This window comes from Mandrillus leucophaeus, unplaced genomic scaffold (assembly GCF_000951045.1).
Source record: "Mandrillus leucophaeus isolate KB7577 unplaced genomic scaffold, Mleu.le_1.0 Scaffold186, whole genome shotgun sequence".
In the NCBI taxonomy this organism is placed as follows: Eukaryota; Metazoa; Chordata; class Mammalia; order Primates; family Cercopithecidae; genus Mandrillus; species Mandrillus leucophaeus.
Window position 1 is genome coordinate 6,417,972 of NW_012101876.1, and position 25,762 is coordinate 6,443,733.

At 38.4% G+C, this 25,762-nt stretch overlaps 1 protein-coding gene across 1 annotated transcript in view; it reads left to right on the plus strand.

The window, feature by feature from the left end:
• Positions 1–1,210: 1,210 nt before the first annotated feature.
• DNAJC13 (DnaJ (Hsp40) homolog, subfamily C, member 13) overlaps positions 1,211–25,762 on the plus strand; it is a 120,673-nt gene continuing 96,121 nt past the window's right edge. Inside the window, exons 1-2 of the mRNA XM_011977983.1 lie at positions 1,211–1,311; positions 17,942–18,022. Coding sequence (XP_011833373.1) covers positions 17,955–18,022 — 68 coding nt within the window. The 5' untranslated portion in view covers positions 1,211–1,311; positions 17,942–17,954. The remainder of the gene's footprint in view (positions 1,312–17,941; positions 18,023–25,762) is intronic.

The following is a 25,762-nucleotide window of genomic DNA, read 5'->3' on the forward strand; positions in this document are numbered from 1 at the left end:
AACCCTTATACAATGATGTATCCATGCAGGTCACCCTACACTGCCTCTACTTGAAAGTCTGCAGCAGAATAATTTTTTTTTTTAATCACTAATTTTTGAACTGTGGTCTTTACGGCTCAGATCTGGGAGTGGACATAGACCTTTCTTATTTAAACCATTGCCCACAGATAACACATAATTTCTAGCTGAATCCTTTAGTCCCAATATCTCCTCTTTTCACTACCCTGATCCCCCTCAGAGGAGGTTTAGGAAGATGGTTATCTAGAGGGCACAGGTTCTGGGTTCAAATTACTTGGGTGCAAACATCAAATCCACTACTCTGAGGCTGGGCCTCAATTTATCTGCAAAACGAGGATGATTCCTACCTCAGAGAGTTGAAGATTAAGTAGCTTTAAAGTAAACTTCTAAACACTTGATCCGGGCACAATAAATGGGGCTACCAGAACTATCTTTCCAGCATTCCCACCAGCAAGTGCCTTAGGTGTCTTTGAGAATTTGGTCTCCAAGACCTTTCAGAGCATTCATAACTTTAAACCCTGCTCTGCTGTAGTTCCGGGCGTCTCAATAGTAAATGAACCTGCCGGCTCCCAATCCAGCCAAATCAGGAGATAGACTGAGGCTTCAGACTGCCTCGCGGATGCTCCTTGGCACTTGCCGGCAAGAGCTAAAAAGAAGTGATTTAAAACACGATTTCCTCGAGCTTAAAGCTTAAGTACCGATTTGCGACCCTACTCTCCGCAAAACACAATCAGCGGGTCGCGGCCCCAAGGCGCACGCCGGGGGGCGTGGTTATGGGCACGCGCGCGCACCCAGGGGCGTGTCCTTTTCAGCACCCCCCGAGGCGCCGGCCCCCTCACGCGCAGCGTGGAATCCAAATCCCACGGTCGGCGTCGTTACTCTGCGCATGTGTAACTGCTAGGGGGCGGGCCGGCGGAACGCAAAATTTTAGGGAAAGAACAGTCGGGACGGGGAGGGCGGGGCCAAAGGCGGAAGGGTTGAAATCAGCTGGCTGGGTCTCGTGACAGCCTGGGCGGTGGCGACGCAGGCGTATTAGAGCGCGGTCGCTCAAAGCCTGAGCGAAGATGGCGGCCTCCAGAGTGAAACTCTGAGAGGCAGAGGGAGGAGGCGGAGGGGGCGGGGAGGCAGCGCCGCGGCGGCACCAGGAACCCGCGGCAGCGGAGCTACAGGGCCCCGGCGGGGGAAAGGGGAAGTGGTGAGGGTGAGGAGGCCGGAGGGCGCCTCATCCCACTCTGGAAGCTGAGCCGGCGGCGGGAGGAGCTAGGGCTGGAGCCTCTCCAGCCTCCCGCGAAGGTAAAGCCAACTCCGGACACTGGACTCGGGGGCTCTGCTTTACTCCCTCCCCACGCCGTGGGGACTCTGTGGGGCTCAGGGCAGGGAAAACCGGGTGGTCTTGGCTGCCGCAGCCTGCAGCTGCTAACAGCTTACCCTTCCCCCAGGCTGCTGGTCTGGTTCCTTCCGTTGGACCCCCCCCACGGCTTTGAGTGACATTAGCTTAGGGCGCTGCCCTGTCCAGCCCCACCCCTCTTTTTGCCTGGTTTTCTTGTTTTTTTACCTAGTACGCTCCCCCACTCGCCTTAACAAATCCTTACCCCACACGCTCTTCATTCCCTTGTGGGCCCCGCCCTCGGGATTCCCTTCCCGTCTCCTAGACTGAGCACCCTTTCTGCTGGATGCCGGCAACTCTTGTTTCCTTGGGTCAGCGACCCTCCTTCCGCACAATCCCTGCAGACTGACTTTCTTTGCTTTGTTTCGTTTTGTTAGGAAATGAGCATCCGTGTCGTCTCTTCTCCAGTACTTTTTCCAAAATCATTTTCTCCCCCAAGCCTTTTCCTTCCTGCCAGGCAGCTTATTCACGTGGCCTTTCCTCCGCTGCTGTGATTTTACCTTGAATGTGGCCTTTGGAGTGGGTGAAGTAGGACTTAGACGCTCAGTGAAGTGGCTGTTCATCGCTTATTTGATACTTAACTATGCTTAAGAGTCCCTTCCCTTAAATTTTCTCCGTTGGTAGAGTGTTCCGTTAACCACTTTTGTCTTGAGATTGTTTCCTGTGTCCGTTGCTTAGAGGGGGGGGGGAAAGTAAAGATTTCACCCTAATGTGGCGGTGGTCTCCCAAAGTAATTATTTCTCATTTTCCCTCTGCTTTTCCCTTTTGCTTTATTCTGGTTTCCCTCAAAAAGGATGCTGTTGCGTTCTTTATGGAGGGCTTTATAGTGTACAGTTATGTTGAGCCTTTTGTAATATAGTGTCTCAGGGAAAAAGTAGAAGTTCAGGACCTGCCCCCAGTAATTCTTTCTTACTATATTTTCTTAGTTTATGGACTTGATATGTTTCTAGGTTTGAAAGTACTGCCTGCGGGGAAAATTACTCACACTAGTCAGGTTTTGTAATATATTACCAGTACTCTGAGTTTATGGGAGTATGAAACAGAATTTGCCTTTAAAAAATTTATAGAAACCACTTGTCAGAAATTCGGTATCCTGAACACAATTCTTTGTTTTTTGGAAAGTGCTGTATTGACTTATTTATCATATAACGTAGAACCTTGTTCACATTTTGTGTAATGTGAAACGCTTTTTAAGCTACTATATCTCAAACTTGGCTTGTGCTATTAATATCACAATGCATTCAGGCAACACACGTCCTTATGTAGAAATTATTACATTATACTCCTTGTTTGAAAACAGGAAGTAGAACATATTAAGGGAGGAAAAGAGGAGTCAGAGGATTATTAAGAAATAAGAATGTAAAGAACCTTAAAGCTAGAGTTCAGTTCATGGAAAATTCAGCGTTTGTATTCCACTGAGAGGCAATGACTATTTCTCTTTTTCTAAAGCGGTAGTAATAAATAGCCTAAAATATATTAATGTCATATATTGTTAACATTGCTTAGTTGTAAACAAAATACTTAAGCTAAAAAATAAAATAGCATCAATAAATGAATTTTTTGGAGTAATTTAATTTTATCCACAAATAAATAGAAGATGGTTGCCTTGCCCAGGTGGACTGTAACAATACTGGCTTTATTAAATTTGTTAAAATGTTGATAGTGGAGTCTGGTTCTCAATAGTTACTGAATTAGGGTTGAAATTGAAAAGATGTGTTTTAACTAATTTGGCCTCATTCCTCCACCAGTTCTATTTACACAGGTGAATTTGAGGTTTCTGCTACACATACCTTTCCCCTGCTTCTGATTGAAGTACTTTGAATTAGTAAATTGAAACAAGACTGTGCAGATAAACTGCAGCACAAATTTGGTTGCTACAAATAGGTTTTGGCCTAAATGTTCACTGTAATGTTTGGTAGTAAAGGGGAGTTATTAATATTTTGAAAGAGTTCCTTGAGTCAGTGTTTCTCAACTTTATTAGACCCAATAAAGTCTCCCTTTTTATACAAAATAATTAGTAACACCTTCTTTGCTACCTTTAGTTTATAAGTAGTGTAACCACCTCTGGCTTTGGCCCTGAGACCAAAAAAAAAAGCTTTGCTCTCACTTCTGTAACAAAAAAAGACCTACACTACAAATTCATGACTTTATTGAAATCTATTAAAGAGCTGAGTCCACAGAGCAAAACCACTGGCTGAAAATTTGAGAGACAGTGCTTACAGAGAGTAGATGTCAATTTCTATTTGTCTTCTTCAGACACAACTGGACAAAAAGCATGATGAAGGCTTGAATGCATAATCTTGCAAACTTATCCACAAACCTCCGTGGGTCTACTAGAAAAGATTGGAAAGAACCCTGGGTGTGTCTGTCGTGCAGTTTGAGAGGGAGGGGAAGAGCAACGGAACTTTTTAAGAGGGTCAAGAAACTGCTGTGATTCTTCCCCTCTCTGCATCTTCTGTGAAAAAAAGCTTTAATCTGTGAGGAGAAGGGCATCTCTGTTGGCCCCATTGGTGAACATTCAGGGTGTAGATGAGAAGTGGGAGAGAATCTTATGCCTGGAGGGGCCCTGAGCCCAAAACTGCAGCTGGGGGTGGTCAGCAGAACCAAGAATGCTACCCTCTTGAGATTCAGGAACACAGTGTTTGACTTAGCCTGAACTTTAATCAGAACATCAGACTGTATCCCCCAACCCCCACCCCCTGCCACCAAGCTAAGAAGCTTTCAATAACTAGTAACCACAAAATACTACTAGGAAAGAAACAAGATTATGCAAAGAGGCACAACACAGAGAATCAAACAGGCATTGCTCTAGTAACCGTCGCCCACCAGAGACACAAACTGTTCTGCAGATACGTGAAGTCTGTAATACACTGAGGATAACTATGGCAATAAGAGATCATAAACTAAGTCCAACTCCTAACCAGATTAACACAAACCCTTCACCAAAGGCTTCACAAAGAGCAGGCATGCTCATTTCCAGTCATAACAATTACCTCAATCTCTCCTACACAACATGTTCAGCTTTTAACTAAAAATTATGAGACCCATGAAAAAGCAAAAACTCCCAAGAACAGTCGTGATACGTTTTTTAAAAAGATAGGATCTTAAAAACAAGAGTACTGTTTTGTAAAAGTTAAATACTATAATAATTACGGCATTTTGCCTTGAAAAAGTTTGCTTGAGGCAGTGAGCATTGGATGGAGTTGCAGTTTGTGAATTACTGTGAAGTAGTAGAAGGAAAAAAGTTATAAGATGGAGTGGAAAATTAGTAATATATGTGTGAATGTATGTGGTTCATTGACCACCTGAAGTGTGTGTGTGTGTATTTTGTGAATTCCTACATGGCTCAGTTCAGTTGGGTACAATTTTCTGCATTCACTTAGTGTTGGGACAAGAATCACTATAAGCAAATGGGAAATTTGCATCATGCTCAAATTGTTCAGTAATACACCAATCCTGTTAAATTCACATGATCAGAAAAGCATTATAGCAGAATTGACTATATGCATTTCAGTATGTAAATAGTTGAGTATGATTATACCAAAATACACAAAGGACATGTCAGAGGCTTGTACCTTTACGTGGAATCATTTTGAGATGTTTTTTTTTTTTTTTTTGAGACAATCTCACTCTGTCACCCAGGCTGAAGTGCGGTGGCACCATCTCGGCTCACTGCAACCTCTGTCTCCTGGGTTCAAGCGATTCTCCTGCCTCAGCCTGAGTAGCTGGGACTACAGGTGCTCGCCACCACACCCGGATGGTTTTTTTGGGTGTTTTCTTTATGTGTGTATTTTTGGTAGAGACAGGGTTTCACTATGTTGCCAGGCTGGTCTTGAACTCCTGACCTCAAGTGATCTGCCTGCCCAGGCCTCCCAAAGTGCTGGGATTACAAGCGTGAGCTACCATGCCCGGTCCATTTTGAGTTTTGACAGAAATGTTGATGGCTACAGATTTGTCACATTGGTGACTCAGATACCACAATTGGGATTATTAGCATTGTCAGAAAAGAACAGGGTTAATAAAGTATAATCTCTTAATTACATTGTAGTTACATTCCTGGAAAAATCTCTGTATATTAAACCCTGCAAAATGTACTTGGTGAGTTATATATAAAAGAGAATTAGATTCTGGGATTCATTCATTATAAATAGGTTTTTGCCTACATGACTAACCATTTGGACTTTTGGACTTTCTTTTCTTTCTTTTTTTTTTTTTTTCTTTTTTGAGACCTCATTCTGTTGCCCAGGCTGGAGCGCAGTGACACGATCATAGCTCACTGTAGCCTCAATCTCCTGGGCTCAAGCGATCCTCCCACCTTAGCCCTCCTTAGTATCTCGAACCATAGGCACGCCATGCCCAGCTAATTTTTTAAAAAAATTTTTAGTAGAGACGAGGTCTCACTGTTGTCCAGGCTGCTCTTGAACTCCTGAGCTCAAGCAGTCCTCCCACCTCAGCCTCTCAGAGTGCTGGGATTACAGGTGTGTACTACCACACCTGGCTCACTTGGACACTTGAAAGTCTTATGGTGCAGACAGTACTTATCTTTGGGACTGTAATATATGTCGAGTATCTAGTCTCATCCACTAAATGCTAGTAGTGCTCCAGTCATAGTGCCTCAGATGGGATGGCATCCTACCCCAACCACTACTTTAGTTCAAAATTTAATCAGTGGTTTTCAACATATTTTTTCTGTTTCAGCAGTGTTCACATGCTCAGCACATGCCAACTTATAACACTTCTTGTTATGTGCAGTGATTCTTAATCATAGGAACTCCTTTGTGAGTAATGAGTTAGATTTCTTTGTAAGAAATAGCTTAAGCCAATATGGTTATGATCATCTTTGCTAATTTAAGTTAGTTACCTGTGCAAAGGTGCATTTAGGTGTGGTTCAGTCAATAAAACCATATAACTTGCTAGTAATTCTTTTCAGATGCTCTTTATTCAACAGTCTGCGTATGTGAGTTTTACTTGTACTTTTATGGACTACTTGTGAAGAAGAGTGAGCTTTAAAGTCAGGGGAATTTTACAGTTTAAGCACTCAAGTTGCCCTTAGAAGAACACTGCCTATTCACATATTTAGCACATGCCCAGTGGTGATATCTCTTTGCAATTGATTAGTAAGAGTTTGATATTTTGATTATCAGATAGAAAATGAAACCCCTAAAGCAATCCAAAGTAATTATTTTAGCTGGGTGCACAATAATCACACCTGTAATCCCAGCACTTGGAAGGCTGAGGTGGGAGGATCACTTGAGGCCAGGAGTTCAAACCTAGCCTGAGGAACCCCGTCTCATCAAAAAATAACTAGCTGGGTTTGGTGACGCGTGCTCCGGAGGCTGAGGCTGGAGGATTGCTTGAACCCAGGAGTTCGAAATTACAGGGAGCTATGATTGTGCTGCTGCACTTCAGCCTGGGTGACAAAGGAATACCCTGTCCCTTAAAAAATTGTTTCGATGCTTTGATTTTTGCCAGCTCTAGTTGCTACAACTTAATGGAAGGATTGATAAGGTTATGAATGGAGGAGATGTTCTCTAATGTTTCATGTATTCTATAATACATTTAAATGCTTACATGTGGTGTTCTGACTTTTACTGTATTCCTTAATCATCTAAGGCTGTGGGGTTTCTCTCCTCAAACTTCTAGTCAAGCTACATAATGTATTTTGAACGTTTATCAAATCTTAGAGCAGATAAGCCATTTTCCCCCAAAACCTTAGAGCTAATGGGCTTAATTTTAAAAGTGAAACTTTGCTTTTTTAAGATCATTTGGTAGTGTTCTGTAAACTGTAAAGCACTACAGAAGAGGTAGGAGTAATAGGGATATTTCAGAACTGAGCTAGAAATGTATGTTATTGCTATTTTGTATTGAGTGAAGGGGAAAATGTTGCAAATTAAACTTTGGTCTTTTAATAGTATAAAGAGAACAGTGTTTGGGTTTTCAGGATGCTTTCTGTAAAACTGTCTTCAAGTTGTATTTGTTAAAAGCTTAGGAAATTCAGTCCCGCATTATGCATCTAATGTAATGATAGGAAAAACAGCAACAAGTGAAAATATGACCGCTAAAAATTTATTTTGCCCATTTTAGGGCCTGTTTACCGTAGTAGAGCATGATTATTAAATGCCTGTTGATAAGCTGAAGAGCTTATAGAAATAGTATACTTTGTTCTTGCATAAGCCAGGTTATGCTTCAAAGATAAAACGAAATAGAAATTAGGTCTAGAAAGTTACAATAATGTGTATAAACTAAAAATAGGTAAATGATCAATAGCAATGATTTCAAAGCATTGCTTAAGTGAACATGTTTCTGGAAAAAAGCTTTCAGGTGAGTATTGTAAGGCATTTTTAAGCTTTGGAAAGGGAAGGGTCATAGTAATACATCTTTCACAGAACATTTGACTTTTTTTTAAACAACAGATAAAGTTCTGTTTTGTCAGAAATACAAATTATTCCTCTCAGGTGAAATGAGCATACGTGGGATAGAAATAGAAGAGGTAAGTCTCTTTTTCAATACTTAATTTATGTTGTTGAGTAGAAGAGGGTAACAGAATTAACTGCTATGGTATGTATGCTTGTTCCCTCCTCCCATTAAGTGTTTCTTCAGATTTAAGGGTTGCTTTTGAATTTTTCTTGTCTTGTATTTCATGAATATATACCCAGTTTGTAATTGAAAGGAACCAAGTTTTTAAAAAGAATGGGGGAGATCTCCGATTATTTCAGCTATCTAATGGTAGTGAAACTAGTTAAAAGTTGATTTTGATGTGGCAGACAGTGCAAACACTTCACTTTAAAATATCTGGGCAATTATTTGAAGATACGATTATCAGATGAAATTTGATATCACCACTGGTTTTCTTATTCTTTAACAACATCTAATTTTGGAGGTATCGGGTTCTTCAGTAAGTTAAGGAAGGCTAAGATGGTAGCTGCTAAAAATCTTAATTTGTGATAGATTTATGGTTTAAGATTCCTGTTGGTATCATACATATTACGCATATTGATTTGTTGTTCATTTAGAAGAAAATGCTTTTACCTGTACTTGAGTCACATGTTAAAATGAAGCTAAAATTTAAAAAGGGTTAAAGTTCGTATGGCAGTTTCCCCCATATACAGCACGTTCTATCTAAACAGTTTAGTGGTAGCTATTTAATGTGAGTAAAAATTAACATTCTGTTAGCCATTTATATTTTTTGCCATTTGTTTGAAACCAAACTAATCTAGTGCTATGATTTACTCAGATTTTGAATCCAGTTACAAACAAAACTAGATCCTCAAGAAGCCAATATAAAGTACTCTCTGATTAGTTATTACACTCATTGGTTATTTTTTCAAAGGGTTAGTCTTTCCATGGTTCTCCTTACTACCCCTCCCTTTTTGGTAAGATATAGCTGTAGGAAGCATTACGTTCATAAATTAGTTCCTATGATGTGAATGTCTACTACATTTTAAGTGTGGTTTTGGAATGTAGCATTGTTTCTATTGTAGGAGAGTTTGATCACAAAAGGCAAACTCCACAATTTTCACCCAACATATTGTAAACATTTTCACCTACAGCCGGGTTGAAAGAACTTTGCATTAGATACCCACATGCCCACCTCCAAGGTTTTTACGTTAACATTTTACTGTACTTGCTTTATCATAGATGTGTCCATCTTTCCCTCAATCCGTCTTATTTTTTATGCACTTCAAGACAATTCACATTTTTAATTAATTACTTGAGGGCAGAGCTAATGATGAAAGTAAGTTCTGTTCTTGCATTTTCAGACTCAAAATGGGAAAACTGATAGCTTACCTGTTCTCTGCAAGTTGTCATATTTATGTAAAAATTACTTCCAGTTGATCATGCTAAATACATGCTTTAAACAGGTGACTAGCCTTGATTAATGCCAATTCCTTCTTTCACTAGTGTATTTTTTCTAAGTGTATTCATTCATCCCTAGTTAAATGAGTGTTCCGTTTGCGTTTTTGCTTAACACAAGCCATGTGTATATACTTAATTTTGCTGTGTGTAAATTCTTTTGCTTATAGCTTGACCATAATCTGCTTGAGCGTCTGTAGTGTTGAGTCCCTTCATCCTGCTTTTGTTCTTAGTGTCAATTTGATGTAGGCTTCTGCTCACTGGACTCCCAAACCCTGTGGTTTTCTGTCAAAATTATGTATCTTCTAAAAGATCATTCTCATTTTAACCATAAATGATCTTAAATGGTTTGCCAGTATTACTGCCAGTAATACATTAGAGGATGCAAGAATATTGTGTTGTTCGAAAGCATGACACAGTAGTACTCATTGAGAGAGGTAAGTCTAGCCAAAGTGCCTGTGTTGCCCTGAATTTGACTTTTTAACCCATAGGACAGTTCTGTAAAAAAAACAAACAGACGTTTCTTTGGTGGTATAATATTAGGATAGAGCATGAAAACAAGTGAAGCTGACTTGCAAAAATTGGAGATGCTTTCAATGTAATTTAATTACAAAAGGCATGTAAATTTGATTTTTCCTCATCAGAAAGAATTATGGGTCTTTGAGAACTTGAAACATGGAACACAATTGCAGGAATGAAGGAGATGAAATTTAAGTGACGTTAGTTTAAGCAGATAAATTCTTGCTATTTCGAATAGTCTCTAAACAACTGGCAGAATGGCAAATGCTAATGATACAGCTGCTACCAAAATCACATTCAAGATCCTATTTAACTGTTTACATTTTTTAGTTGGACAGTTTATGGTTGTTTATAGCATGTGCTTATACATGACTTAACTGATATTACTTGCTTGATACTTCAGCTTCTGATACTAGAAATTCTACAGATTTTTTTCATCATAAATATTGGAAATTAATGGTTGCTTAAAAGTTTTTGCCTGTAAGTGATGATTTTTTTGAATCACTTTTAGAGCTTATTAAATGTACAGAGGAAATATTGACTGGAGATTAAATTTATGACTTCTTTTTTCTTGAAAGTTTCTCAAGCCATAGTTAATATATAGCCATCAAACATAAATTTAAAAATACTAGGTTGGATACATGTAAGGAAACAGTTCTAACAATTGAAATTTCAAATACCTAAGTGGGGAATATTAAAAATGTAGTAAATAAGATTGACTTGTAATAGTATTTTGTAGGAGTAAAGTTGAAATAAAGAGAAGCTTAAGTGTTGCGTTATAGTTGACAAGATGATTTTTAAAAATTTCATCTATCCTGATTATCTTGGTCTTTATACATATATACGTGTGTGTGTGTATGTGTGTGTGTGTGTGTGTGTGTGTGTGTGTGTGTGTGTGTGTATATATATATGGTTTTTTTTTTTTTTTTTTGAGACAAGGTCTCACCCTGTTACCCAGTTTGGAGTGCAGCCCCCTAAGTGGGACTACAGGCGTGTGCCATGACACCCAGCTAATTTTTTGTATTTTTAGTGGAGACAGGGTTTTGCCACGTTGCCTAGGCTGGTCTTGAACTCCGAGACTCAAGCGATCTGCCTGCATTGGCCTGCCAAAGTGCTGGGACTACAGGCGTGAGCCACTGCACCCAACAATATTTTTTTCTTTTTAAAAACATTTTATGGGAAACATAACTTGTAGCAATAAATAATGACAGTAACAATAATAAATGCCACCCTCATGTACATCATTAAGAAATACATATTGTTAATTTCGAATGGTTAAGTAAAACTGAATGCTGATTAAATCAATAGAACACTGTACTTTTGAAGGTGGAAATTCTAGGTGATATATATTGCATACTAGAAGGATGGAAATTAAAAGATTGAGAGAAAATCGAGTTATTTACTAGAATTTCCCCCCAAAATGCCGTATTAGGTACAAGAGCTGGTAAGTTCTTGAAAATAAGATATAATAGAAATACTCAAAATAACTTCTTTTTTTGGGTTATCTCATTTAGTCCTCATCATAGCCCTTCGGGACAGTTATTATTCCTATTTTATAGATGTACTATAAATCAGATAAGTTCAGAGACTTTTGTTCAAAGTTATACAGCCAGTAAATGGCAATTATAAAAATTCTCCAGCCTTACCTTGGTAATAGATTATTAAAATCACTTTAATGGAATGTTCATGTAGCTTGTTGTGCCAGTCCCTCGTTAAAGTATAGCATGTAGAATGGCAGCTCTGTAATCAGTGCCCTAGGGAGGTATTCCAGGGTCTTCCCAGATTGAGTGATACTTGACTGCTGTACTTGGAGGACCTCTAGACTTGTCTTCACTCATTTGCCAGTCATTATCTTGAAATTATTCTACCTCTCACTTTGAATGATACATAGTTGGTACGTATTTCTGATCTTTATGCATTGCCATTACCCTCATTAGTGAGTTTTCTGTGTGTCTAAAAGTATCTTCATGGTCTAAAGGGGTTAATGCAATTTCCAGACCACTTGCCATTCATTGGATGAAATGACTTTATCAAAGAGTAGTTAAGATTTTACTGAGAATGTAAAATAGATTTACCTGGAAATGTGGATGGGCTAATATTACACTGCTGGAAGATAGATCTCAGCCTCAGATCTCATTTATCTGGTTATCTTTTTGTTCATATAAAATGTATATTTAAATAGAGATGGGGGCCTTGCCATGTTGCCCAGGCTGGTCTCAAACTCCTGGACTCAAGTGATCCTCCCACCGTGGCCTCCCAAAGTGCAGGATTACAGGCATGAGCCACCAGTGCCTGGCCAATCTGGTTATTTTAAAAGCTCGATGTTGATTAGAATAATTGAACTCTCTTTAAAGAGTATCCTGAGATCATATATTGGTAGCAAATTTTTGTCATTGTATGTTTGTTTTGAACACTTTGTTAAAAAATGTCCCCACCCCCCCCAGACGAAGTCCTGCTCTGTCAGCCCAGCTGGAATGCAATGGCGCCATCTCGGCTCACTGCAACCTCTGCCTCCTGGATTCAAACAATTCTGCCTCAGCCTCCCAAGTAGCTGGGATTACAGGTGTTCTCCACCATGCCTGGCTAATTTTTGTATTTTTAGTAGAGGTGGGTTTCACCATGTTAGCCAGGCTGGTCTCGAACTCCTGACCTTATAATCTGCCCACCTCGGCCCCCCAAAGTGTCAGGATTACAGGCGTGAGCTACCACACCCAGCCAAAAAATGTTTTTTAAGCTTATACAAAGATGGAAATACTTTGAAAGTTTATTTATAGATGATAGAATATTTCAGCTTTGGAGACTTTTTTGTTTCTTTTGTCCTATGTTGAATATGATAATTTGTTTTACTGCTTAAAATTGTAGATTTCAAAGTTATTTCTAACGAGTGTCCAGTCATCTGTCCAGATGAAGATAATAACTGAAACTAGTTCTGAATTATTCCAGGGGTTTGCTGTCAAATGATACATCTGTAATTAAATGGTCAGGGTGAATTTTTTTTTTTTTTTAATTGAGGGAAGGTATTAAAGTTTAGATTAAGAACCTAGGGTATGGAAACTAAGCAGGTTGGTCCAAAGTCTGGCCCAATTGCTTACTAGCTGTGTTACATTAGAAAAGTGATATAATTTATGTATCAGTTTTCTTGTCAATAAAATGAGAGTCATACCTGTACTGCAGTGTTGTTACGGGGACAAAAGGAAATAAATGCATGGTGAATGCATAGCCTGATGACTAACGTGATGAGTATTCAACACAAGTTGTTTACTAATTTCAGGACATGTCATAAATTTTCAGATAAGAGTCACCTTGCCTCCCCAACTTTATTAAAGGCAGTCTTTAATGGAGTTTTAAAATGGAAAAGCATTATCCTGATCTCCATTTTGAGGTTAGGCAGACGGTAATATAGCATTGAATTATTCCACTATTTCTGGGGTTGACTTGGCTACTTAGTGGGGTATCTCTTCCCTCCCTTACCTCTCAGATATACCCCTACTTAAATATAACATAGTTGAAGGCAAGCTTTTCAAATAGAGGAGCAATTTTCTTCCATAAAGAGCCCATTTTACTAGCCTTTTATGGGATGCAGAGTAAAACATCACTTGTTGCTTTCTTAAATATTAGAGACAGAAAATTAGGTGTGCAAATATTGGACACAGGAACTTGTACTGATGATAGGAACTTCCAGAGAATTGAAGTACTACTACTTTCCTCCTACACTAGTTTTCTGTCAGCATTCTAATCTGCATCAGGAATACAATATTTATTCTAATAGTCCAGGTCGTTGGTAGTTTACATTTATCTTAATGTGTTATATCTTCTCACGCTCCTTTTATCTATCCCAATCTAAGGACTCTCTGGAGTCTGGTGCTTTTATCACCTCCCGGTTTATAGACCTTCAAAAGCCTTCTTGATGTAAAGTTGCTTAATTCATCTCCCAAAAGGTCTGTTGGAGTTACATACCTCCAAATCAGTGATACCTATGAGGTCATTCTTTAGGCGTTTTTTAAAAAAAATTATTTAAAATTTTTTATTTAAAAGTTCTTACATTTCTTTTGTTATTGTGAGATGATTTTGTTCTTTTTCCCCCCTATGGGTTTATTAGGGATCTTTATTCCTTCTGGGTCATGACCTTTGTTTTTTATGGTTGTCATTTAAAAATCTTTATTTTTCTCTGCCTTTCATTTTAACTTTTAGATCCTAAATTTTATCAACCAGTCTCCACTCAACACATTTTCTTGTTTCTCAGTTTTCCCGAGATAGGCCCTTGGTACAGAGTCAGTTATTCCAATATCTTAAGTTACAGACTAGGAATACAAACACCATTCTTCAGTGTCAGCCTTTTACCTTTTCTATCTGCCTTTCTCTTCCATTGTTCCACTCTTCAGTTATAATATATAGGGGAAAAATATCTGTATACCTATCTATCTATCTGTCTGTCTATCTCCCCTTTTTGGTGAGTCTTCTGAAATACTGCCCAAGTTTCTTTTCAGCAATATCATTTACTGCAAAAGATTCAGAAGGCAGGGATAATGCTTACTGGGTTTAATGAATCTTAGTTGGATGCCTTTGTCATCCCAGGTATGAAATCCAGAAACAGACAAACAAAACACCACATCAGCTGTCAGGACTATATTTAGCTGTCCCTGTACTCACTAGTAGGAAGATGTTAGTTGACTGTAAGAAATTTCTTCTTTGTGGTAACAATAAAAGCTTCTTTAAACTTGGTGTTACCTGTGTTTCCTTTTGTTATTTTTCAAAGCATGAATTGCTGATGCCTTTCCAGAAGATTTGACAAAACCCTATTTGGGAGTCCCTGTTACAGCATCAAATTTGAGGTAGATACCAGAATTGCCCATGTATTTGCTCAATTTTATTCCTCACTCAAATACTGATTTTTGAGCACCTGTTTTGTATCAGGCACTCTTGTGGCCTCTGTAGAAACAATAATGAGCTGAACAGACAAAACTATCTCTCTCTGGATATTCCAATAGAATTAGGTGAATAATAAATTGCACATTCGAATGTGAAAAGTGCTATGGGGGAAAAACAGGAGTAAGAGGGAATAGAAGTGTAGAGTGAGGAGGAGGGTGATTACAATTTAAAACAAGATGGTTAGCGTCAGCGTCATTGGAAAGGTGACATTTGAACATAGATTTGAAGGAGAAAGAGGTATAAGCCATATAAATATCCAGGGGATGAGTGTTCTATGTAGAGTACAAAGGCTTTCGCTAATTGGTAATACAAAAACAAGTAGGACGAATGAAGAAAGCAATTTCAAAATAAGGGTATCTTTAAAAAAATGTTTTTACCACTCAGGTATATACCTAAGAGAAATGAATATGTATGTTCACACAAAAACTTGTATATGCTTGTTCATAGTTGTATTATTCATAATAGCCAAAAGGTAGAAACAACACCTGTGTCAGTCAATTGATGAATGCATAAAATAGGTGTATCCATACACCAGAATATTATTTGGTAGTATGGACTAGCATAGGTAAACCCACAGTGACAAAGGAGATTAGTGGCTGCTAGGTGCTGAGGTTGAGGTATAATGGGGAGTGACTGCTAACAGTTTCTTATTCGGGTGATGAAAGTGTTCCAGAAAATAGTGGTGATAGTTGCAGAACTCTACATGTACTAAAAATCACCAAATTGTACACTTTTAATAAAAGTGAATTTATGGTATGTGAATTATGTCTGAAGCCGTTATAAAAATGTTTTTGCCTGAAAAGTTTTTTCTAATCATATAAAAAATACTTGCTGACTTAGTATTCACAGTATAAAAAGGTACAAAGCAAGCTTAAATAAACAATTCCAACTACTGAGTTTGTATTATTAGCACTTTCGTGTATTTTCTACAATTTTTGTTTGTTTGTTTGTTTGTTTAGAGACAGAGTCTTGCTTTGTCATCCACTCTGGAGTGCAGTGGTGCAATCTCGGCTCACTGCAATCTCCACCTCCCGGGTTCCGTGATTCTCCTGCCTCAGCCTCCCAGGTAGCTGGGATTACAGGCATCTGTCACCACGCCTGGCTGTTTTTCTGTATTTTTCATAGAGATGGGGTTTCACCATGTTGGCCAGGTTGGTCTCGAACTCCTAACCTCAGGTGATCCACCTCGGCCTCCCAAAATGCTGGGATTACAGGCGTGAGCCACCACTCCCGGTCTCTACAATATTTTTAGAGTGCGTTTTGAACTAGCAAGACAAGGGAGAGATAGCTAAGTCAGAGAAGAAATAACCATATTTAACTTTTATTCACAATGAAGTAAGTGATATAGTATTTTCAAAATCTATCAGTCTTTAGCAGCCAGTTCTAACGATTTATCCTGTAAAATTAGCTAAGTTTACTTTTTTTAAGTGAAATAAATGGATTCTGGATTTTATGTGCTGGGTTATAGTCAATGAATATTGTACATAATGTGGTCTCTTTGCATGTGACTGTTAGGAGGCTGATTCCACTGGTGAGTCATCACGCAGATTGAACAGTCTTGATCTGTTCTATATCCTGTTCAACCAGAGGAGTCCGTTAATCAAACCGCCGTATAAGTTTCTAAACACTTATTCTCAATTTCTGTACTTGATGTGGCTTGGAAACAAACCATTCGCAGCTATGCTTTGAGTAGCACTGTTCTGGAGTATTCATAAAATGGAATACCATATAGCCTTAAAAATCATTTTCTTATAGAATAATTATATGGGGAAAGGTTAACATTCTTTGAAAACAAGTTAAGCAGTACAAATGGCAATCTTGTTTAAAAAAAGGATTTTTCTAAATATAAAAAGGAAGGCTAAAATTGTATCTTCAGATGCAAGAACAAATGATTTGCTTTCTGAACATTTAGATTTCTTACTATGGACATGTATTACTTTTATAATGAGAAAATTGTTTTATTTTTAGAGACAGAATCTCACTCTGTCACTCAGGCTGGAGTACAGTGGCAAAACCATAGCTCAGTGTAGTCTCACACTCCTGAGTTTAAGTGATCCTCCTACCTCGGCCTCAGATAATACCACACTATTCAATCGTGCTATTCAGCCCTTCTCTTCTGAAAAGGAGCTAGGAGTGTAGGCACATGCTACCATGCCCTGAACTGTTATTTTTTGAGAGATAAGGCCTCACTATGTTGTCTAGGCTGGTGTCAAACTCCTGGTCTCAAGCGATCCTCCCACCTCAGCCTCAGAATGGCTGGGATTACAGGCATGAGCCACTGTGCCCGCGAGAAAATTATTTTTAAATTGCCTTATTTATAGCAGGTACCCTTTGAAGTGGTAGTGTCAGCAAAATGGCCAGCACTTAGTAGCTCACCAAAAACCTTTTGGAATTGGTTTGACACTTGGAAAATGTGTTTAGGTGTCCATTGTGTGCCGTGGCATTATTTGGCAATGTCAGATTTAAAGCTTTATTTGTTTGACATTTTAAAAATTCTATACACTGGGGATGTTGGTAGGGGTCGTTTCTGGTCCTCAAGAAACGCAGTCCAGTGTGGGAGAGAGTTGGACAATCACAATGTGGTGCTAAAGGTTATGATAAAGAGTTGCATACACCAGTCCTTGTCTTTAAAAACCTTATGGTCTTGGCTGGACGCGGTGGCTCACGCCTGTAATCCCAGCACTTTGGGAGGCCGAGGTGGGTGGTTCACGAGGTCAGGAGATCAAGACCATCCTGGCTACGGTGAAACCCCGTCCCTACTAAAAAAAACAAAAAATTAGCTGGGCGTGGTGGTGGTGGTGGGCGCCAGTAGTCCCAGCTACTCGGGAGGCCGAGGCGGGAGAATGGCGTGAACCTGGGACGCGGAGCTTGCAGTGAGCCGAGATTGTGCCACTGCACTCCAGCCTGTGCGACAGTGTGAGACTGCATTCAAAATACAAAAAATTAGTGGGGCGTGGTGGCGTGCGCCTGTAGTCCCAGCTACTGGGGAGGCTGAGGTGGGAGAATGGCGTGAACCCGGGAGGCGGAGCTTGCAGTGAGCCAAGATTGCGCCACTGCACTGCAGCCTGGGCAGCAGAGCGAGACTGTCTCAAAAATAAACAAAACCTGATGGTCTTGTAAAGGATATATGGCAGGCTGTGAAAGTAACAGATCATACTACCTTTCTTATGGGAATCTTGGGAAGGTTAAAGATATATAACATGTATTAAGTGCCCTCATATTTTTATCTTCCAGGTTTGAGCACAAAATGAACATAATTAGGGAAAATAAGGATCTGGCATGTTTCTACACAACAAAGCATTCATGGAGGGGGAAGTAAGTATTCCTGTTGGTTTTATTTTTCTGTGCTTCTATAAAACTTTTTAAACATTACTCTTTCATAATCTTGAATAATACTGCACAACTCTAGGCTATACAGCCCTTCTCTTCTGAAAAACGTGCGATTTTAAGTGTAAACGCTACATTCTTTTTCTCTTTTGACATTTCCAGTTTTCCAGTATCTTTCTTGGGAAGGAGTTTGGTAAGAATTAAAAGTGACAGTTAAAAGGAAAATAAACCAGTTATCCACCCTCTTGTATGCTATCAATTAATGACGAGGTTATGTAGTAGTAGCCGAGTGTTAACCCTACATTTTTATTACCCAGAGACTAACCTGTCTGTAACCAACATTTTCATATCCGTTTGACTGTCAGAGAAAATAGGCCATTCTAGTGAAGTCTAACCATTTTTTTAGGCCTTTAATGAAATTTAAAAATTGGGTTTAATCTTTTTTCTTTGGAAGGGAGCAATGGCATTTTTTAGTAGCTTCCTAGTCAGACCAAAATGTAAGTGCCTCTGTTTCCTGTCTGTAAGATGGATGGTAATTCCTACCCTTCAGATTTTTGTTAAGGATTAAATGAAGTGATACAGCATGTATGAAAGTTTTAAAACTATGCCTTAAATATACTGAATATTCAGTGAATGGCATCTGTTGACCATTACAAAAGTTTAGTCTCTGGTCCTTTTGATCAGTAATGAGTAAAATGAGTGTGTCACACTTTTACAAATCATTGACCACATTATTCTGAATCGTGCCACAAGGTAAAATGTGACACATGCACAAAGCCAGTATGTGTTCTCTCAAGTTTTCATTTTTTAGTTACTAGAGTGGTAACTTCTTAGGATGAGCTCTCTAGTATTTCTGGTTTGCATTAGCAAACTGTCTATAATTTTGGAAGATTTGAGTATTTGATTTTGTTGTCTATTAGCTCAATTGTATGAACTCCTAAATTAGAATAATTGTTACCCTTGTAGAATACTTGTCTCTAATTTTGTTTTCCCCCTAGTTAGTTTCAGTGAGTGAAGTCAGGGAGAAAAGTGGCATATCCAGGGTAGTATGAGTCATTTTAGTTCTTTGAATCAACCTTAGAAAAGTGTATCTTTAAATGATCCTTGTTTTTTCCTTAAGTGGTAGATTACTTTGGTCATCATAATACAACTTCTGCTTTTAATATGGTTATAACATACTGATACATTCTAAAGAACAGACTTACTGCAATGCTTTTTGCTGTGTGAGCTTGTAAGTAACTGTGATTATCAAAATTTTTGGTAATGTTACAGTAGTGACTAAGACTTAATAATCCTCTTATTTCCTCCTTGTAACAATTCGGAGTCCAACTGTTTGTGTGCTCTTAGCAAATTCTTTTAGCCTTGAAACTTTGTTTTGTTTTTATAACAGCTTTAAGGCATAATTTCTATACTGTAAAATTCACCCTTTTAAAGTGTACAATTCAGTGGATTTTAGTGTATTCATAGAGTTGTAAACCATCATCACTGTTTTGAGAACACTTTCATCACCTCGCCTTCCCTGCAAAAAACTTCCTCTAAAGACTGCGTTAGAAATCAGCAGTTAACTCCCTTTTTCCCCTTCTTTTGGCAGGCGTTAATCTACTTCCTGTCTCTGGATTTGTCTGTTTGGAACATCTTATATAAATAGAATGATACAAAATGCTTTATTTTTGACTGTCTTCTTCCATTAAGCATGTTTTCAAAGTCATCTATATTATAGCATGTCAGTACTTCATTTCATTAATGTCATATAATCTGTTGTATGAATATACTACATTTTGTTTATCCATTCATCAACTGATGGACATTTGTGGTGTTCTTACTTTTTTACTATTCTGAATAATGCCACTGTGAATGTTTTCATATTTCCAGTTCTGTGTTTATACCTAAGAGTGGAATTGGTGGGTTATGTGGTAACTCTGTTTAACTTTTTGATGAACAGCCAAACTGTTTTCCAAAGTAGCTGCAGCATTTTACATTTCCACCTTCAATGTGTGAGTCCCAAATGCTCCACATCCTTATCAACACTTACTGTCTTTTTTATTTTAGCCATCCTAGTGCAAGTATGAAGTAGCTTCTCATTGTAGTTTTGATTTCATTTCTCTAGTGACTCATGATGCTGGGTGTCTTTGCTTGTATTTGTAGTTCATTTGTGTATCTTCTCTGATGAAATATCTATTGAAATCATTTATTCACTTTAAAAAAATTTTTTTATTTTACTTTTTTTTTTTTTGAGATAGTCTCACTCTGTTGCCTAGGCTAGAGCGCTGATTTCGGCTCACTGCAACCTCCACCTCATGGGTCCAAGCAATTCTCCTGCCTCCATCTCCCGAGTAGCTGGGATTAGAGGCACATGCCACCACGCCTGGCTAATTTTTGTATTTTTAGTAGAGACAGGGTTTCACCATGTTGGCCACGCTAGTCTCAAACTCGTGACCTCAAGTAATCCACCTGCCTCAGTCTCCCAAAGTGCTGGGATTACAGGTGTGAGCCACTGCACCTGGCCAAGTCATTTATTCACTTTTAAATTAGGTTGTCTTATTACTGAATTGTGAGAGTTCTTTATATATTCTGAATTAAAGTTCCTTGTATATGATTTGCAAATATTTTCTCCAATTCTTCAGGTTTTTTTACTTTCTTGATGGTGTTGTTTGGAGCACAAAGCTTTTAATTTTGATGAAATCAATTTATCAATTGTTTCTTTTGCCATTTGTACTTTTGGTGATCTAAAAAGCCAATGCCTAATTCAAGCTAACGAAGATTTACTTCTTTTTTTTCTTCTAAGAGCTGTATAGCTTTAATTGCGTTAATTTTTGTATTTGGTGTGAAGTAGGGTTCTAAATTCATTCCTTTGCATGTGAATATCCAGTTGTGCCAGCATCATTTGTTGAAAAAACTGTTCTTTCCACTTGAATTGTTTCAACGCCCTTGTCAAAAATCAATTTACTCTGACTGTAAGAATTAATTCCTGGACTCTCAATTCTGTTCCATTGATCCTATATGCCTAACCTTATGCCAGTACCGTATTGTCTTGATTACTATAGCTTTGTGCTGTTTTGAAACTTAGAAATATGAGTCCCTGAATTTTTTTTTGTTTTTCAGTATTATTTTGGGTATTCCTGGTCTCTTGCATTTCCATATGAATTTTAGAGTCAGTTGTTAATTTTTTTAAAAAGACAGCTGCCCAGCCTGACCAACATGATGAAATCCTGTCTACCAAAAAGTACAAAAATTAGCTGGGCATGGCGGTGCACACCTTTAGTCCTAGCTACTTGGGAAGCTGAGGTGGGAGAATTGCTTGAACCCTGGAGGTGGAGACTGCAGTGAACAGAGATCGTGCCACTGTACTCCAGCCTGGGCGATAGAGTGAGACCCTATCTCAAAAAAAAAAAAAAAAAAAAAAAAGGCAGCTGACAGTTTGGTAGCCATTACATTGAATCTGTAGATCCATTAGTGGAGTGTTGCCATCTTAACAGCATTGTCTTCTGATTCATGAACATGTAGGTGTTTTCATTTATTTACATCTTTTAAAATGTCTTTCAACAGTGTTCTGTTGATTTCAGTGTATACACCTTGAATCTTAACTTCTCCCTGAAAGAGTTTACATTTTTCAGATGGTAATAGTTGTCATTTCATTGGGTTATATACATTATTAAATGGCACTGAGACTTTTTATTATACTTACCTATTTATATGGCCAATTCTAATCTAGGTTTAAAGTACTCCTCAGCAGTGTTAATGTAAAAAATAAATGGCCAACATTAAAAATTTTCTGTTGTTTCAGAATAGTTAATTGAACCTTGTGTCTAGAAACATGTCTACGTACAACAAAGTTTTTATGTGATTTTTGGGATTTAAGGCCTGAGTTTTTAGAGCCTCCATGCCTGTTTCCGTGTTGCTAACCTAGCTCCAGCATTTCAGAAAGATGTTATTGATTGTGGAAGTAAAGATACATAAATATTTTTTCTTCTCTTCATATGACAAAAGTAAAGATAACCTCTCCAGGTAGTCCCCTTGAAGATATTTGTGTGACCCATTTCTGTTACCTTTGTAGTGGTTTTCATTATACCTCACTTGATAGCTGCTGAATGCCTTTATTTAGGGTCTGTTCATCATCGGTGTGGATGCCTTAGCTGGCAAATTAGCTTCTTCTACACTTTTCATTTTTCCAACTTGTATAGACATAATATAATTATATGTTTATTCTGGGAGGAGCAAGAAAAGGAGAGTAGATTCAGGGGGGAAAGGCACTTTTCTTTCATGAAGGAAAAAACTCTTTTTTGACCTAAGTAAGCCATTTCAGAGAGGAAGGAGGATTCAGATGTTTCAGTTAAAGCAGAAGTGCAGATTCACTATGGAAAACTTCAGAGTGATATTCAAGGTACAGGTTCTTAATTTTTTCTGGATAAAAATTTATAAGTAAAATCTAGCCTGTGGATCACCTTAATATTGCATACATTAATTTTAGCAAATGCTCTGAATTTAGAGTACCATTTTTGTATCTAAACAGGATTTTCACCTCAATGTATTAGGATGTGTAATGATAAAGTCTATGAAATTTAATAACAGAAGCTCACTACATTCATAGTCTCTGTAATAACTGGATACAGGAAATTGAGAGAAGTGCTGAGGGAAAGGGAAGCTGGTGAATTTCTAATACCTTTCTTATATGTAGGAATGGAGTTCTACAAGAGAAAAGATACCTTTTTCTTTTGCTGCCTGGCATTTACACACCCCACCAGTCTTCATAACCTCCAGAAATCCTGAGGGGTTTTTTTTTTTTTCTTGCTCTTGACCCTGCCAGTCTTTAAACCTCAGATGAGCTATCATTAATTCTTTTGTGTTTTCTTTGTCTAATATTTTGTGACTATTATCAGGCAACCTGAGACTTGAACATCTTTCACCTAGAATTGCAAATTGGATCACGTCTCCTTTATCGGAATCTTATGTTTTACACACAATGTTGTGTTCAAAGCTAGCTCCATCTGAGCTGGAAAAGATGGACATTGCATCATGGATTTTAAGGCCTTAAAGTACCACATTTAATGGGTTGCCCTTTTATTTCTTCTGAAAGCTCTTACTGAGCTTTTAGGACAGATATTTGCAGAGTATGTCGTATCCATTTCTTCTTTTTCTTTTCTGAGGAGTACAACTTTTTATCTGAATGAGCCCTCCTCGGTGAAACTGATGTTTCAGGTGAAGTTTTCACCACAGAGTATCCTGGCAATACAACCAGATGAACGATCAGTTTGCCCGTTAATTTTGTTCTTTGTTTTGAATATGAATACTAAAAGCAGTCATGGACCAGGCGCAGTGGCTCACGACCGTAATCCCAGCACTTTGGGAGGTCAAGGCTGGAGGATCACTTAAGGTCAAGGGTTTAAAATCAGCCTGACCAACGTTGTGAAATCCCATCTCTACTAAAAACACAAAAATTATCTGGTATGGTGGCACACGCGTGTAGTCCCAGCTACTCAGGAGGCTGAGGTGGGAGAATCACTTGAACCCAGAAGGCAGAGGTTGCAGTGAGCTGAGATTACGCAACTACACTCCATCCTGGGCAACAGAGCTAGATTCCATCTCAAAAAAAAAAAAAAAAAAGGAGTTATGGCTACTTTAAAACATAAATACACTAGTTATAATTTGTTCAGTTATTCTACTGGAGTTTTGGGTTTCCCCACTATCTGTTAGTCAACTAGTGAAATAATAGCAATAGGAATAGCTTACATTTACTGACTGTTCTACTCATTAGCCAGGCACATAAGTGCCAGGTACTTTACATCGATTATTTCTTTTTTCACATTATGAAGTAGGTATACAGTCATGTACTACACAACATTTCAGTCAATGATGGACTGCATATATGATGATCCCATATGTTTAGATACACAGATATTTACCATTGTGTTATAGCTGCTTACAGTATTCAGTATAGGAACATGTTGTACACTAGGAGCAATAAGCTATACCATGTAGCCTAGGAGTGTAGTAGGCTATACCATCTAGGTTTGTGTAAGTACAAAACTAGTAAGTACAGAATTTTGAGAAGAACTCTGTAATAGTCACATAATGATGAAGTCACCTAATGACACATTCTTAGAATCGATTCCCATAGTTAAGCAATGCATGACTGTATGTATTATCCACATCTTTCAGTCAGGGAAACCAAAGCTTAGAGAGGTTAAGGAAGTTATCAGAGAAAACACAGCTAGTGAGTAGTCCAGGCAGTGTGGCTTGAGTTGGTGTGCTTAACCATTAGGCTGTAGTGCCTCCTTTACCAGTGCTGATCATTAATCTCCTAAGAAATGTTGTAAGTCAGTTATCCTTAATTTCATTATCAGATGGACTAAAATTTTAGTTCAAGTTACTGGATTCTCAAGCTTTTAATGATAAAAGGAAAAATCCTGGGTTCCATGAGGATCCTAAAGGCTTCGAGAAATTGGTGGCCAAAACTTGTTTTAAAATGGCCAAGGGAACTAGGATATTCAGCCTAGGAAAAAGAATTCAAATGGAAGGTCTGACTGGCAGAGGAATTAGGTATACTCTGTGTGCAGCTGAAAGACAGAACTTGGGCCAGTAGGTGAAATTTGTGGGGAACTAGATGTTGGCTTAGTTCTAGGGAACAGTTGTCAATATCTACAATACTGGGACATGAATAGAATTGCTTTCAGGGAAGGTATGTTAGTTCCCTTGCATCAGCCAGTAGTGAACAATTATAACTAGCCAACCTTGCCTACAGTATTCTAAAGGTTTATGCTGTGTGCTATGAGATCTAGAGTGTGTAACATAAACGCTCTCTTCTAACTTTGAATAGCTCTGTTTGGCTTCTTTAAAGCCTGTTTGCGTAGATTCTCCATTGAAGATGATTGAGGATCTTGAACTTTAAAAGTAATACATGTATACAAAAATTTTCTGATGTCAAGAATTTGAGAACGACTATTTTATAGTAAACATAAACTTTCTCAGTTTACAAAAATGTTGAGTTTTCTCTATTATGATAATACTGCATTACATGGATTTTTGGTGCAGAAGAGTATAATGGATGTTATGATGGTGACCAGTATTTTTGTAGTATCTCTGTTGGCACTATTTTACATACCTGATTGATAGAAGCTAGTTAAATATTCGAGTCAGAAATTAATTTTCAGACAACAACAAGAATCTTAGCTCTTATTACTTTGAAGTTTATTTCAGAAGTCTGAATTAGATAACTAATAAAATGTTGGGAGGAAACTAAATCTTTAAAGGACTCTTTTTTTTTTTTTTTTTTTTGAGACGGAGTCTCCCTCTGTCTCCCAGGCAGGAGTGCAGTGGCCGGATCTCAGCTCACTGCAAGCTCGGCCTCCCGGGTCCACGCCATTCTCCTGCCTCAGCCTCCCGAGTAGCTGGGACTACAGGCGCCCGCCACCTCACCCGGCTAGTGTTTTTTGTATTTTTTAGTAGAGACGGGGTTTCACCGTGTTAGCTAGGATGGTCTCGATCTCCTGACCTCATGATCCACCCGTCTCGGCCTCCCAAAGTGCTGGGATTACAGGCTTGAGCCACCGTGCCCGGCCTAAAGGACTCTTATTCACTGCCATATTATTGAACCCAGCACAGTGTCAGATACCCATTTAATCCATTATAGTACCTAATACGGTATCTGACCTAACACATTGGTTTTTTTTTTATTTTGCCTAAAGAAAACATGTAAAAAAAAGTTATAAAATACCTTATGTAAAAAAAAAA